Source organism: Neovison vison, chromosome 2, assembly GCF_020171115.1.
Source record: "Neovison vison isolate M4711 chromosome 2, ASM_NN_V1, whole genome shotgun sequence".
In the NCBI taxonomy this organism is placed as follows: domain Eukaryota; kingdom Metazoa; phylum Chordata; class Mammalia; order Carnivora; family Mustelidae; genus Neogale; species Neogale vison.
In genome coordinates, this window is record NC_058092.1 from 13,288,992 (window position 1) to 13,303,591 (window position 14,600).

The following is a 14,600-nucleotide window of genomic DNA, read 5'->3' on the forward strand; positions in this document are numbered from 1 at the left end:
AGCCCCGAAACTCGAGAGCCACCTCCTTCCCTCCCCAAGCCTTGTGGGGGGCGGGGTGTGAGCGCTGGTGTGAGAGGGAGTCGTGAGTGTGATCTGGAGAAAGGCGTGGAGAGGAGTGCGGGGCGGGAGCGCGCGGGCGCGAGGAAAAATATATAAATAAATACGGAGGAGAATCCACTCGGCAGCCTCTGGGCGCAGAAACTTTGGCCCGGAGCGCGAGAGCTCGCCGCTGTCAGTCCGAGGCCGGGGCCCTGCCTCCGGCCGCGTCCCCCCGAGTCCCGCTCGGCCGCCCGGCCTCCCCTCCCGGTTCCGCCCGGCGCGTCCGCCCGCACAACTTCTGGCCGCGCGGAGCGGGCAGAGGCGGACTTGGGGTTGCTGTGTTTGTTTGTTTGAACTTCCTTGTCACCACCTTCCCTCCCCCCAACCTCCGCCCCCACCTCGCCCCCCTCCCCAGCTTCTGGACGCGTTCGACTGCAGCCCGGGGTGGGGGGGTGGGGGTAGGGAGCGTGTGTGCAGGGGAGGAGGGGGAAGAGGTTAAAAAAAGAGAAGAGGAAGAAGAAGGAAAGAAAGAGATCGCAGCAGGGGTAAAGGCAGCGGACGGGAAGCGATTTTGGCCGACGCTGGACTCGTCCGCGGCGTGCGCAGGAATGGCGGCCCTTCCCGGCACCGTCCCGAGGATGATGCGGCCGGCCCCCGGGCAGAACTATCCCCGCACCGGATTCCCTCTGGAAGGTAAGAGCGCCTGGGCTCGCCGCGCCTCCGCTCCTCCGCCGGGAGCCCGAGGTCCTTGCAGAGGCAGCGATGTCCCGGGGTGCTGGCGGCGCCCCCGGCAGCGGGAAGGGAGGAGGTGCCCTTCACTTCTGGGGACCGAGTCCGGGCGCTGGACCCCCGGAAGTTTCGGGGGCCGACACTCGTCCGTTTTTGCGCGGCTTTCGGTGACCGGCGGCCTTCCCCCGCAGGGCGGAACTCCCGGCAGATCTCGGCCCCGAGTAAATTCCAAGTCCTGGCGAATTTCAGTTCGTGGCCACTATTTTCAGAACCTTTCCCCGCGGTTACTTTCTCAGCGCTCTGCGCTCGCCGGCCACAGCGCTTTCTATGCTCGGTTTTGAACTGTTCCTTTTTTCAGTCCTGGTATGGTCCTCCCAATCCCTTTTATTTCGAAATACCAGCCGTGTGGGGACAGCGTCTATGTCTAAACCAGAAAGGCTATCCGCTTCTTCCCAAGCACCAGACAGAAATTCCTGCCTTTGGGTTACAAAACAAACTAATTTGAAATAATAAATAGTAACGATTTTCCCCCCAAAAAAACTTTTCGCTTGGGCTTCGGAACTCCGCAACTCTCCTGGGAGAGACCCTCAGGACGGGGAGCGGGCACCGCAGTGTCCGGACAAGGGGAAAAGGTGAATTCTGTAATGCGTGCTCCGTCAGTACCCAGCCCCGGGGGTGAGCAGAGAGGACTGGCAGTGCCCGGTTCCTGGCTGGAGGAAAGGGTGGGATCGCGCTGCCAAGACCCTTCCCTGCGTTTTGGTTTTGTTTTCTTTTTAAACTAACGGAAGGCCATCAACCTGTCAACAAACCCGGGGATCACTGGGTTTCTGGGGGTGGGTAGCCCAGGGTGTCCTACAGAAGTGGTGAGACATAGGTGCCACTTTCATTTTTTAATTACTCTTCTTGTAATTGTATGAGCCCCTTGTGCGTGAGGAAGGGTAAAGGAGGCGGGGAGGGGATGGACGGGCAGGCAGCCTGCGATCTGGGGAGGGAGGGGTCCCTCTGGCAGCGAGATGGCGAGGGTCCCTGAATTAGACTGAGGCGAAGAGAGTGGCTCCGTGATCAAGTGCGCGCTTGCAGCCACGCAGGCGGGAGAGCGCACAAGCCCGGGGATTTGCCGTAGCACTCTCCTGTAGCGAATGCAAGTAAAACAGGCGGCCGAGGACGCACAGCGGATTAGAACAATATTTGCCCAACATGACGGAGAATACTGAGGAGAGCCGAGCGCCGGTCGCTAAAGAGGCTCTTGAATATAAAGTTGGGCGCTGGAGAGCTCTCCAGCGCTAATGGCATATCCCGCCGCGGAGACCCAGTGACTCTGACTTGGCGACGCACGATTTCTGATTAAATCCGAGGGTGGCTTCAGACACCTACTTTTACAAAGAGAGGTGGGGGGACCAGGAGCGCGAGGGAGGAGGCGGTAGGAACGGCTGGGCAGCCGAGCCCCTTCTCGCCTCCTCCCTTCCAATTACACTGGCAGCTCCCTCCACTCCGGCGTCTGTGAAATCGTTCTAATCTGCCAGATCTCCGCAGCCGCCTGGTCCCCAAATTGGGGGAATGGAGGCCGGATTAGTGCACCGGGTGCCCCCCAACCTTCTGTGAGGAAATTGTGTAGACTTTGCATTAAGGCTTCTGAGGAGCTCTCCCCTCCCAGGCACATTACAGCAGGGGTGCCTGTCTCCCCGGTTCCCAAAGTCACCCACACGGGGAGAGGCTGGCCCATCCCTGTACCACCCTCACAGAGCCCACAGGGCCTGGATTTCTGAACCCAAATAAGTATTTGATATGGGAGCTTGCTGACAGCGGAGCATTGCCCCCAAGTTGCCCCCAAACGAAATTAGAACTTTGAGAGGCGTTGGAACCATGGGGAGTCCCTCAGGGGACAGCCAGGTGACCCCAGAGGCAGTGACCAACAGCATCGTGTCACCAGTTCCTCGCTGTTCAATTATAAGTAGGAAGACCTCCTGTCCAGACTAGGGCTGTAAACTCTGGTAATTAACCAGCCTCTTCTGGCTCCCCCCAAAATGGATCGATCTTGACCACTTAAGGCATGGAAATGACCAGTGAGAGGGGGCCACCTCTCACTAGCCATTGGCCTCCCTAAGAGGCAGGCAGACCTGTGTTCCAAACTGCATCCTGGGGGATGGAGCCACTGGACCCCCAGACTCCCAAGACTCCACCAGCCTCTTGGCTCTGCTCTCTCCCTCCCATTCACAGAAGCTTCAGATCCCTCATTCCCCATACTGTGACAGGAGTGGGGGCACACAGCATCTGGGGGACTGAAGCCGCCAGCTATGACTCTCTCCATCTTTCCAGGACCCTCTCTCAGCTTTCTGACAGTTTTTTCCTGACCTCTGAACAGCCACACCTCCAAATGGGGGGAACCCGCAGACCGTCTGTCAGGGGTCTTGGGGCTCACAAAACTGGAGTCAAGGGGGGGTTCTCACTGTCTCATCCCCATTCACACCCCGTGCCTCTCTCCTTCCTCATTTCCCCCACTCCTCCAGTGTCCACGCCACTTGGCCAAGGCCGGGTCAATCAGCTTGGTGGGGTCTTCATCAACGGGCGACCCCTGCCTAACCACATCCGCCACAAGATCGTGGAGATGGCCCACCATGGCATCCGGCCCTGTGTCATCTCCCGCCAGCTGCGTGTCTCCCATGGCTGCGTCTCCAAGATTCTCTGCCGCTACCAGGAGACTGGGTCCATCCGTCCTGGGGCCATCGGCGGCAGCAAGCCCAGAGTGAGTGTCTCTGCTGCAGAACTGGCAGTCGGCCTTCCCATGGTTGGGGGATCCTGGCTGTGGTCCCTTTCACTACCTTCTGTCGTCCAGTGCCCCTGGGGTGTCCATATGCCTCTTGAGGAGAGTATCCTCACCCCCAGACATCCCCCTCATTATTTGGCTTTCTAGGGGATAAGATAACTGAGGTTCCATGTTGTCCAGGACTTGGAGGCTAATGAGCCATTCCCTGGGCTGCTCCTACATCGGCCCAGACCACCAGCATCATCCCAGACCAGGGGAACTCTCCCCTCGGTCTTGCCTGAAATAGTGAGTGAGGTGGAGGGGGGTCCACCAATAAGGACTTTCAGGAGTCCTTATTAGGTCCTATCTTATTACCTGTCACTACCCTATGCACCGGGCTGCCTTCCTTGAAGGCAGGCACAGGTTTTGTGAAAGGATAAAGCCAATCTCAGAAGGGGGGTGGGGGGGGGAGGGACATGGGATCCAGAGCCACCAGCCTGGCCTGGGGCTCTTGGGAGTTTGGTATTAAAAGTGCCTCCCTCTCCCCACCTCGTCTCTCTCCACTCCTGCTCCCCCACCTCCACCTCTGAAGCAGGTGGCGACTCCGGATGTGGAGAAAAAGATCGAGGAATACAAGAGAGAAAACCCAGGCATGTTCAGCTGGGAGATCCGAGACAGGCTACTGAAGGACGGACACTGTGACCGCAGCACGGTGCCCTCAGGTGAGAAGGCAGCTGAGCCGGGCACAGCACTGTCTGGCTCAGCTCGGGCTGTGCAGGGCTGGAGGTCGGACAGGACAGAAGGTGATGAATGATGGGGAGCGCCAAGGAAAGTTGTGAGGAAAGAGAGCAGGAGGGCAGAGTTAGAGCAAAGGAGGGAATCAAAACCGAAAGGAAGATGGAGGGAGGGAAGAAGGAAAGAAAGAAAAAATTAGGAAAGACAGAGAAAGGAGAAGGAAGAAAGAGAGGGAGAAGGAGAGGAAGGAGAGAAGGGAAGCGTCTGTCCTAGGAGGGTTGATCTCCTTGGGCTCCCTGGACCCCTTTCCCCAAGTCACTCTTTCCGTTCTGTTAATGCCACCAGCTGGCAGTGGGTCCCAAATAGGGAGGCTCTCCACCACACTGCCCGTGAGGCAGCCAGCGGCCTGGGGTGGACATTCATGTGTGCACGTGTGCCGGGGGGGAGGAGGGCATCCAGGCATGCGAGATGGGGACACACACCTGGTGTAGGGGTGGCAGTCACAGGGGCTGGAGGGCCTCTGGCAAGGTCCTGGGGAAGTGGGCGTGGGTGTGAGTGCATCTAGGGGTTGTGACCGTGTTAGGCACAAGTGTGTGCAAGGAGGAGCATAGGAATGCCACTGTGAGTGTGTCCCAGGTGAGTCCCCTTCCTTAGCCAGCGACTGCACTTGGTTGTAAATGCTTAAATGGGGGGGGTGTCAGTGGGTGTGAGTCCCCTTGCCGTGCGTGGCGAGGAGGGACTGCGTGGCTCTCTCCCAGGGACCCAGGTCGCCTGGGTCCGCTGCCCCAACAACTTATACTTGCTCTTTTGCCTTTGAATTTCTGAGGTTTAGTGAGTTCGATTAGCCGCGTGCTCAGAATCAAGTTCGGGAAGAAAGAGGAGGAGGATGAAGCGGACAAGAAGGAGGACGACGGCGAGAAGAAAGCCAAGCACAGCATCGATGGCATCCTGGGCGACAAAGGTAGGGAATCTCCGGGGGGGTCTCCACCGCCGAACCCCGCTTCCGCGCGCGAGATCGTGCGGACCAGTGAGTGGTTCGCTTCCGCCGCTCAGGGCTAGCGACCGCACTTTAGCGGGAGGACTCGCAGCCCCCCGGGGCAGCCGGGACCTTCCGGGTTTGCGGAGAGCGCCCCCTCGGTGCGCCCCGGACCAGGGCAGAAGGCGGAGCCGGGGCGCAGACGGGCCTCGGCGTCCCCGCGGAGCCGGCTGCAGGTTGGTGCACTGCGCGCCTCGGAGTGCACAAGCCCCGCGCGCAGGGCCTGGCTGAGCGCTCCGGGGCGTGTGCCCTGCGGGGCCGGCGTTTTGGCGGCGAGTCCCGGTGTGGATCTATTATTTATAGGACGCTTGGACAAGGGGGCGGGGGGCGAGGAAGGAGGAGCCGGCCTACGGCTCCCTAAATGAATTTGTTAACCAGACCCGCACACGCTCTCTAAACGGTCCCTTGAAACCCTGCCTGACAGTTGACTGACCGCTGCAATCAATAAAAATTAGCGAGGGCCGCCGCCTAAGCCTCAGCCCGGCGTTGCCAGGGGCCCGAACCGAGACAGTGCCGGCTGGGTGCAGACGGGCGCACCGGTCAGCGCTTGCCTCTGGCGGGGCCAGGCTTGGAGGCCAAGTTCCCCCAAGGCCCAGTATCGGGGGATCTCTCAGGCGGGGAGAAAGCTCCCGCCGGCGCCCACCCTCTCCCCTCGTGCAGCTCCGCCGCCCCGCCGGCTGGGGTCTGGGCCTTGCGCCCTGCTTTTTCTCCTGGTCGGCTAGGGAAGGCGTTTATCTTTCAAGCGCCTGCACGCCCGGGAAAGGGGCGTGTGCTTTTGTTTCTTGAGGGGTGTGTGTGTGAGGGGGAGTCTTCCACATTACCAGCCCCCCTGAACTTCTCTTTGAGACTTGGTCAATGTGCCTTAAATGGGGGAAGGGGGTGAGAAACAGAAGTAGAAGGCCCAGAGTCACAAAGACTGGCTGGGGAAAAGAGGGAGCCCACAAACGGGCATGCCGGGAGGCAGCAGGCAGACGGGAAAGATAGTGGTCCGGCAAGCCTGCAAAGCGGTAGCTTTGGAAAAAGTGGGGGAGTGCCCCAAACTTGGAAACTTGCGAAGAGCACATTTGGCTTGAATTCCTTTCCAGAGGTGTCTCGAGACACCCCTCTTCTCGCTTCCCGTGAACTCCTAGCCCAGGTCTCTCTCTCTCTGCAGTTGTCAGTAGTGTCTCCCAACCTTGAAGATGAACTTCACAGACAAAGCCCGCTTCCAAAGACAACACCCAGGGAGGCCCAGCCCCCACAGGCCTGGTGGAGGGGGAAGGTGGGAGGAGGGGCAGGAGCAGCCCCTTTGAGAGAGGAGCCGAGAGCTGGGGAAGGGGCGGGCTATTGACATTCAGGGCCCCAAGTGGAGCCCAGTCCCGCCAGGGACAAAAGGGCGAGGGAAGAAAGGGAGCGAGCTGTGCCTGGCACCCCGCTGTGCCCGGCCCGCCTAGGAGCCCTGGGTCTTCAGTGGGAAGCCGCCTGGTGCAGCTCAGGAGCCCCTGGCTTGGACAAGGCAGCCCAGAGTCCTGGGACCCCTGCAAGGGGGGGGGGAACCCATTCCTGACTTCAGTTTGTATCAGAAAGGGACTTGGTTGGGCTTCTTTTTTTTGTGGGGTGGGACACGTTGAACTTGAAATGATCTTTCCTGGTGAAATACCACACGGCAGACACCGTTTCTGAGAAGTACCGGGCAGAAGCAGAAGGAGGTTTGGTTTTATTTGCTGAGATTTTAGGGTGTGTGTGTGTGTGTGTGTGTGTGTGTGTGTGGCGGGGGTGGGGGTGCCCAGCTCAGTCTGTGAGGAAGCAAAATAGGTAAGTCTTTTCTGAGAAAGAAGGAAAGAAGAGGCAGGGGATAGAAAGCCTGAGCTTTGGGGATCCCTCTGCCTCCAGGGAGTTCGGGCGCTTCTGGCGTTGGCCAGGGTTTATAAAACCGGCTCACAGACAGCTTCGCTGGAGAGAGGATTTCCCTGCAGCAGAACCAGGAAGCTCCAAATCTCCAAGGGTTTAGAAGGAGCCTGCTGGTTCCAGACAGGAAGGCAGAGAGCACAGGAGCTGCAGAAATGAAACGGAATCCTTGGGTCCCGTATCCAGAGAGCCTGGCAGGTTTTGAGTGACAGTGGGCACATCCAACGCGGGGACCATGAGCTGGATGGCTGTGTAAAAATGCATGTGACTCTCCGTGTGGCTGTTTGCCCGTGGGCCTTTGGATCATTGTGCCGTGGGTCGTATTCTGTGCAGGTGGGGGTGGGGTTCTGCGTGGATGCGCAGGGTGATTGGACGCGGGTGTGAATGAGCAGAATGACAGTGGGGATGAGGGACGGTCGTCTGTCCCCCCCCCCAACAGAACATATCAACCCCCTGAGTACCTGGGGGCAGTAGGCAAGCATCCCAGTGAACCACCCAGCTGGAACCTTTCCTCTCTCTCCCGGGCCCCAGCCATCAGTTTCATGGCCAAGTTAAAGGGGAGAAGACCTCCTAACCTCCACCCAAGTCGACCAGGTGGAGAGAGGCAGAGAAGCCTTAAAGGGCAGAGCGGGGGGAGGGGTGCACACCCACAAACTTTGTTTTGGTTTCTTGCTTGTGACAAACGCTTTCTCCGGAGGGGTTGCCCCTCTCATGGCGGGGAGCCTTCCAAGAAGGGGTTTAAGAGCTCTCCTCTTTAAGCGCTAAAGAGAGATCCCTCCCTGAGTCCGTTTTTCCCTATCGTCCGCTTGGCATTTAATAATGTTAAGACTTATTAGAGCTGGTAATGAAAACTGGGGCTGCTGAATAGGAAACTGTGTTGCAGAAGGGTGTTATAGCTCCCAGGCATGGTAAGAAACTATTTATCCGCAATCAGTCCTCACTCTCGGAGTTTGAAGCACAAACGTTAAGTTGAAGGGTTTTAAAGCAGATTAAATTGAGCCTTTATTTCTGTGCACTTTCATCTCTGAACAGCTCACTCCTGCTCCCCTTGGGCTGATATTCATGAGGCTGTTCATATTTTTTTTTTTTTTTGCTCTTATCCTTGTTAAGACTGAGTTATTAGGATTGTTGGTTGTGAGAATTTCAGACTGCAGCGGATAGGGGCTCCAGCCGTGCTCTGCTCACCTGGAGAGGGAAATGGACAGTTCCTTGCCCTCATCCACTTGGACTCTCTTCTCCTCACCCCTTCTCCAAGGATCAGGGGAGAGACACAGGAGAGAGACCCCAACCGGAAAAAGATTTGAGGACGAATGGGAAAGGAAAAGCTTTTCCTAGTTTGAGCCCAGGGAGAGTCTGGTGGGAAATATGAAAAGGGGTTGCAAAAAGTCAAACCATTTCTCTGTGGGAAGAAATAGCAAAATAAAATAAAATAAAATAAAATGCAGTAACAACAGCAATAAACAATAAGAACACCAAAGCCTCGTGCATCTGACAATGTACAAACTTGGGCTGAAACGGACCAGATCAGACATGGGGCTCCACCTGGGTCTCTAGGGTACAATACCCAGAGAGGTCACAATTAATAGGAAGTAATGGAGGGGGTCGCAATATTTAAAAGAAGAAGAGCGAGCGTGCATTTCCTCTATGGGGAGAAGTGCCATGGTCAAAGTCCATCCAAGATTCGCCGACCTCCCGGGTTTGAAAGACCGTCCCGGGTGGGGGCCGAAGGTGGTGTGTGTGAGGCAGATCTGTGTTTCAGTGCATTTTTTCTTAATTTATTTTTAAAGCAGCAAACGTACAGGTGTGGAGTGGGAGATGACGGAGAAGGTTCGGAAAGGAAGGGAGAGCCCGAAGTGTCGGTTTTAGACACTTGTAAAAGGAGGTGGGAAACAATTTAATTTGGCAGCGCCGCTAGCTGCTAATGCGGTTTTCGGTCGTTTGCTACCCTGGAGGAAGCTGTTTTGATTGTGTGTACAAGGACCTGCCAAATTTAATTAGGCTCCGGGGGAGCGCATGAATAGGGGAAGGGGGGCAAGGCTCCCCTCAGCACACACCGTTTTTTTTTCCCCCCAGCTTCACACCTGGAAGGGGCATTGTTTACCGGATAGGCAAGAGCGCCCGGTCGAGGGAAGGGGAGGAGGCGCAGAGAGAGGGGCCTGGGAAGAGGGAACGAGGGAGGGGACGAAGATAGTCCATTTATCAAGAAACAATCTGCATTGATTTAAACCAACAAGTTCCCTCCTCTGTAAATGTGTGTTTAGAGAAAGGTAATTGACACTCCACCATATCAAAGGATTACCCCGGGTTGGCAATCTAATCAAACAGAGTCCAGGCGGGATTTGAGGCTGTTCAGAGTGGGATCAGCTTCGCATAATGGGGGCTCGGAGGAAGATGGGAGGGTGTCAGGCAATTCCCCGGCTTTAGACTGCACTCCGTGGTGGATATTCAGTGAGACCAGAGGGAGAGAGGGGAGGGGGCGTGGGGGATGGGGGGAGCAGAGAGGGGGCGCGCCCACACTGGGCTGACAAGACTCCCCCCTTTCTTCCCTCCATCCCCCCGACCGAAGAAGAGAGAGGGGAAGGAGGGAGCTGAGACTCATGGAGAACAACAATGAGATAAGTATTACAAAGGCAAACACTGGCGCTCGCTCGCTCGCTCGCAGCCCCGGAACCCGCGGTACATAAACAAAGTCGGCAAACTGTTTGCCAGATAAACTCGTGCCTAAATCGAGTGTGACGGGCAAGGAGAGTAGAGACAGAAGGAGATAAGGTTGGAGGGGGAATGAACGAACATAATCTAATAGAAGACATTTAGCAAACAAAGTTGAAACAAGGGAGAACAGGCGATCGGAAGGTAATTATCCGCCCCAGAGACGGAGGGAAGACTTTGGAGGGCTGGGGGTGCGGTGGCGGGGGGGAGGCAGGAGCCGTGCAAGAGCTGCGTGTTTTGGGGAGGTGTCTCCGGGACTCCACGGGGAACCGGGAGAGGGTCCCCAGGGCCTGCAGAGGAAGGGCTGGGCTCCCAGATTGAGGATCCCGCGCAGCTCCAGTCTCCCCGACGCGTTTCTAAACGGGGTGGGGGGGTCCCCCGCCGCGAAGGCGTGCGGGTTTTATGTTCACCTCCGGGCACGCACCGCCACACACCGGCTGTTTCGAGGCGTTTGTACCTAAAAGACTCGTGTGCGCGGCACAGCCGTGAAAGGAATTAGATATTTACCAGTTTGAAATAAGCCTGGCTAAGAAGAAGAGAGAAGAGAGAGAGAGAGAGAGAGAGGGGGACATTGAAAAGACGAGGCTGGGGGAAGACTTCAAACGAATTCATCATTTGGAATGGTGGAGGGGAGATTTACCAGACAGTATTGGGAAGTTATTTAGATATTAATAACACATTTTCCTGAGGCGCGACCACGGCAGCCATCTGCGCTGCTCTCCCAGCTATTTGGCTGGGTGAAATATGGGCGTCTCAAATGTTGGGAAGAGATAAGGCAATCAGGCGAACCCTGGTCCTAAGACGCCATCACCGCGTTAAACCCGGATTAACCTCCCCCCACCCCCGCCGCCCCCTCCCCTTTCACAGCTTTCCAAATTTTTCAGTGGAATTTACATGGAAGGATTTAAAAGCACATATAACAGTAGCCTTAAAGCAATAAGGTGATTATTTGGGCTTTTTTTTTTTTTTAAAGAATGTCTTTCTGAAAATGATAGTTGTCACACACTACGTTTTATATAAATAATATTATATAAAAACATATATATTTTTATATACGGAGAGAAGGCTGAGCAAATGGGATTTCCTACCAGGTTGCCTCTTTGGAGTTCCTGTTTGCCATCATCGGCAAAGTTGATGAGGGCTTGGTTCCTAATGGGCACCTATAGAAACTTGAAGTGGACCAGGCCCCTCGTTCTGGCCCCAGAGTTCGCCTAAAGCCAGACAGAACTCATACCCGCAGAAGAGACCCAGAAGTGCCTGGTGAGGGGAAGCCTTCCTACTGCTAAGAGCATAGAATAGAAACCCCAAAGGGGAGATGCTCCAGGGACGTAGGGGCCTTGAAGGCCATGACTAAGATGGGGGGGCACATTCCAGGAATTCCAGAAAAATAGTTCTTCTCCCTCTTCTATCCCAGACTAATGAGGTAATTAGGAAACCCAGTTGGGGATGGGGATAAGAGGGGATTGGAAGGTTCTGTTGCCCCCTTCGGTTTTTGCTGTCCTACGCCTTCCTTCTTTTTTCCCCCTCCCCCCAACTCTGGCTGAAAGAGGAAAAGGTGGAAGTGGGGTCAGCGCTTTCTGACCTGCTCCAGAGCGATCGGCCCCGGCTGGGGTCGGGCAGGGGGGAGGGAGGGAACTTGCCTTCCCAAATCGAATCAAGGCAGAACGGTGACCTAAGGGGGAAACTTCGCCATTAGTAGATAGATCTCTCCAAAACTTCAAACAAAGTGGGGTGGGGGTGGGGGCAAAGGAGTGGTGAAGCAGGGGAGGCAGAGGCCAGGCGGGGAAGGAGTCCGGAGAGACAGCACAGAGGGGACCAGGAGACTGCGAAGGGGAGGGGCCTAGAGGAGGAAGAGAAAGGGTCGAGGGCAAAGGGGAGGTGGGGGGCAAAGGAAGGGGTGTAGGGAAGAGGATGCCGAAGGAGGGTCGGCTGCACTTGGAACTTCGGCCTTCGGGGAAGAAGAAAGGTTTCCCCTCACTGCAGCTTTGGGAGGGATGAGGGGAAGGGTGTGCTCCCCAGATCATGCTCCCACGAGGCCCCAAAGGCATTCCAGGGCACCTGGGGTGCTCCTGCCTGGCCCTCTCTTGGGCACCTGAGGGAGGGCGGGTTTCAAGGACCCGCGGAGCTCTGCAAGCTTGCTGAGGAAGGCTCCCTCCGGTTTCCCTGAGACTGCGGGGCAGCTAATGGTCCAAGTTTTGGTCGCGGGGGCCCTGGCTGGGCGCTGGGTCTGAGCCCAGGTGGAGACCCAGGGAGGGATGGCAGAGACCGGGGAGACGCAGAGCCATGGAGGTGGCACAAGGAAGAGTCAGAAAGGAGGAGAATAGCGAAAGAGGGGAGCGAGGGAGAACGCTGCGCGCTAAAAGAATCCGCGGGAAGCAGGCCTATAAGAACCTGCGCAGAGCGTTTGAGGACGCTGAGAAATGCGGAGGGACCGAGAGGGGCGCGGAGCAGCAGGAAGAAAGACAAAAGGACGCAGAGTCACCGAAAGGCTGGCCTGGGACAGGCAGATCGGGAGAAACCGCGGGACCTGGAGACAGCCCGCGGGAGAGCGCGGGCGGAGAGGGCGAGCGCGCAAAGCCGGGCGGCGGCGGGAGGCGGGCGAGCCGCTGTCGTCCTTTTGATCCTCGGCGGCTTCCCCTTATCAGAAGCGCTTTCGGTGACACTGGCACAAAGGCGGTTCATCATATTACAGCGCGGCCCGGCGGCTCGCTGCGATCCCGCCGCTTAATTAGAGGCGAGCGAGTCGGGCCAGCGGAGCGGGAGGGAGGCCGACCCCGAGGCGGGGGCCTGAGCTCTGCGCTCCGACCCGGGGCGCTGGGAAGGGGCCGGCCGAGAGCCTGACCCAGTCGGGACTAAGAACGAGGAGGGGGGCGAGCGGGAAACCCTTATTCAGAGCGCTGCTAAATAAACAGGCCTGTCGGGGTGGGGGGGGGCTCACTGTCGGGAGAGGGAGACTCGCTGCCTTCCGAGTTTTCGCAGCAGCCCCTCTAAGTTCTCAGGTCTGGGAAAGGGATGGCATGCCAGCCAGCGTCCGCACTCCCGGGCTTCCCACGCTGCCGAGTGGGAGCTGAGTGGAAGCAAGGTTGCAACCCTGGAGAGCTGAAAGTTTCGTGCTGCTCTGGGCCCAGTTCACACCCGCAGGCTCCCAGCGGCTGAGAGTCCCCGTTCCCTCCTGCGAAGGCATGCCCTGTCTCCATCTGAAGCCAACTGTGCTAGGCGGGAGGAATCGGGAGGTCAGAGTGCATTGCAGTGGGCCGAGAAAGGAAGGGTTCTCGAGTCTATCCTGCCCCTAGCTCATAGGCAATGTCATCTTGGACAACTTGCTCAGTTTCTCTGGGTCTCTGTTTTCTTCCATGAAAGCCAGAGAACTGGACTGAGTCAAAGATTCTTGTCCTTTGGGGGGGACCCTAGACCACTTGGAGAATTGGATAAAATGGGGAAAAACTGGCCAATCACACAAAGCCATTCAGATAGAATTTTGCCAACAGTATAAAGGGGTCTCTGGGCCTCTAGAGGCCACACCCCTTAGGAACCTTGCCTATGCAAGTTTCCTGGTGATTCCAGTGTGTGTCCCCTGGCCCCGCCTCCCCCCAGCAGCTCAACCCCAGAGTGGGAGCCCAGGAGCTCAGGAGCTCAGGATGAGAGATGATGGAGCGCGGCGGGGGGGGGGGGGGGGGGGGGGGCTGTCCTCCATCCATCTGGTCCTTGCTGCTTCCTCGCCTTTCCAAAACAGAGGCAGCAGAGCACCCCCCCAGTCATTTGTTGGAAGCATCCTTTCTGAGGATAAAATGAGAGCACAAATGCTGTGTTCCCCTTTTGTCTGTTCCAGAAAGAAAGAAAGAAATTTGTTTCAAAGGGTCAATTTCTTCAGTCTATAAAATTTTGTTGAGCACCTACTATGTACCGGGCATTGTGTTAAGCACCCAGGGGTACCTGAGAAGTCAGGAAGGTCCCTGCCTTCAGAAAGTTTTGAGCCAGGTGGTTGAGACAGAAAATAAACAAGCTCAGGATGAACAGACCTGACTCGGGGCACGTGTTTCTGTGCATATTTACCTGGGTCTCCGTGTGTGCCTGTCCCCTTACCGGCTGGCTGTGTGCTCTGGTGTTTGTGAGTGTTGCCTTTGTGTGTTTGTGCAGATCTGCGGGTGTGTGCAACAATGGGCTATGTCTGGAGCCCGAGCCAGATTTGGCAAGGCAGCCCCCAACGCCGCTATGAGAGCCATAGGCATCCGGCAGGGCTTGGAAGCAACCTGGATTTGAGCTGAGCAGAGGAGGAAGGAGTAGCCAGGCGGCTGGGCTCCGGAGCCTCTCCCCTTCACTGTGCTCTTTGTTTGCCTCTGAAAAAAGATCAAACAGACCCCAGGACTGGGCAGAAAAAGGGGTGGGGCGTCGGCCCCAGAAGTAGCTTGGAAAACTCCACCCTGAACTTTTCTGGGGTCTTTTCCATGGGACCCAGACCAAGTGGAGCCCCACTTAAGAGGCTACCTGCCTCTCCATAGGACCCCCCCAGTCGCTAGCCTCTTTGGGGGTAACAGGTGGAGAGGGTCCGCTCCTGGTTCGAATTACAGTTGTGGGTCTCTAAGCGACTGGGGAAGGTGGAAAGAAGGCAACATTCAGGGAAATTTCTGTGGGGTGTCCTGTGTTTGGATGGTGTGTTGTCTTACTTCTGCATGGGGATTGTGTATCTGGGATCAAGCCCTTCGGTTCCCTGGAAACCTACCT

The 14,600-nt window shown here is 56.9% G+C and overlaps 1 protein-coding gene across 2 annotated transcripts in view; it reads left to right on the forward strand.

Annotated features, from left to right (window-relative positions):
• Positions 1-647: 647 nt before the first annotated feature.
• The window catches only part of PAX7 (paired box 7), a 95,629-nt gene continuing 81,676 nt past the window's right edge, over positions 648-14,600 (forward strand). The window contains exons 1-4 of one of the 2 annotated variants that reach the window (XM_044236298.1): positions 648-732; positions 3,276-3,511; positions 4,104-4,233; positions 5,073-5,207. In XM_044236298.1, coding sequence (XP_044092233.1) covers positions 648-732; positions 3,276-3,511; positions 4,104-4,233; positions 5,073-5,207 — 586 coding nt within the window. The remainder of the gene's footprint in view (positions 733-3,275; positions 3,512-4,103; positions 4,234-5,072; positions 5,208-14,600) is intronic. The other variant, XM_044236299.1, reaches the window with a different exon arrangement.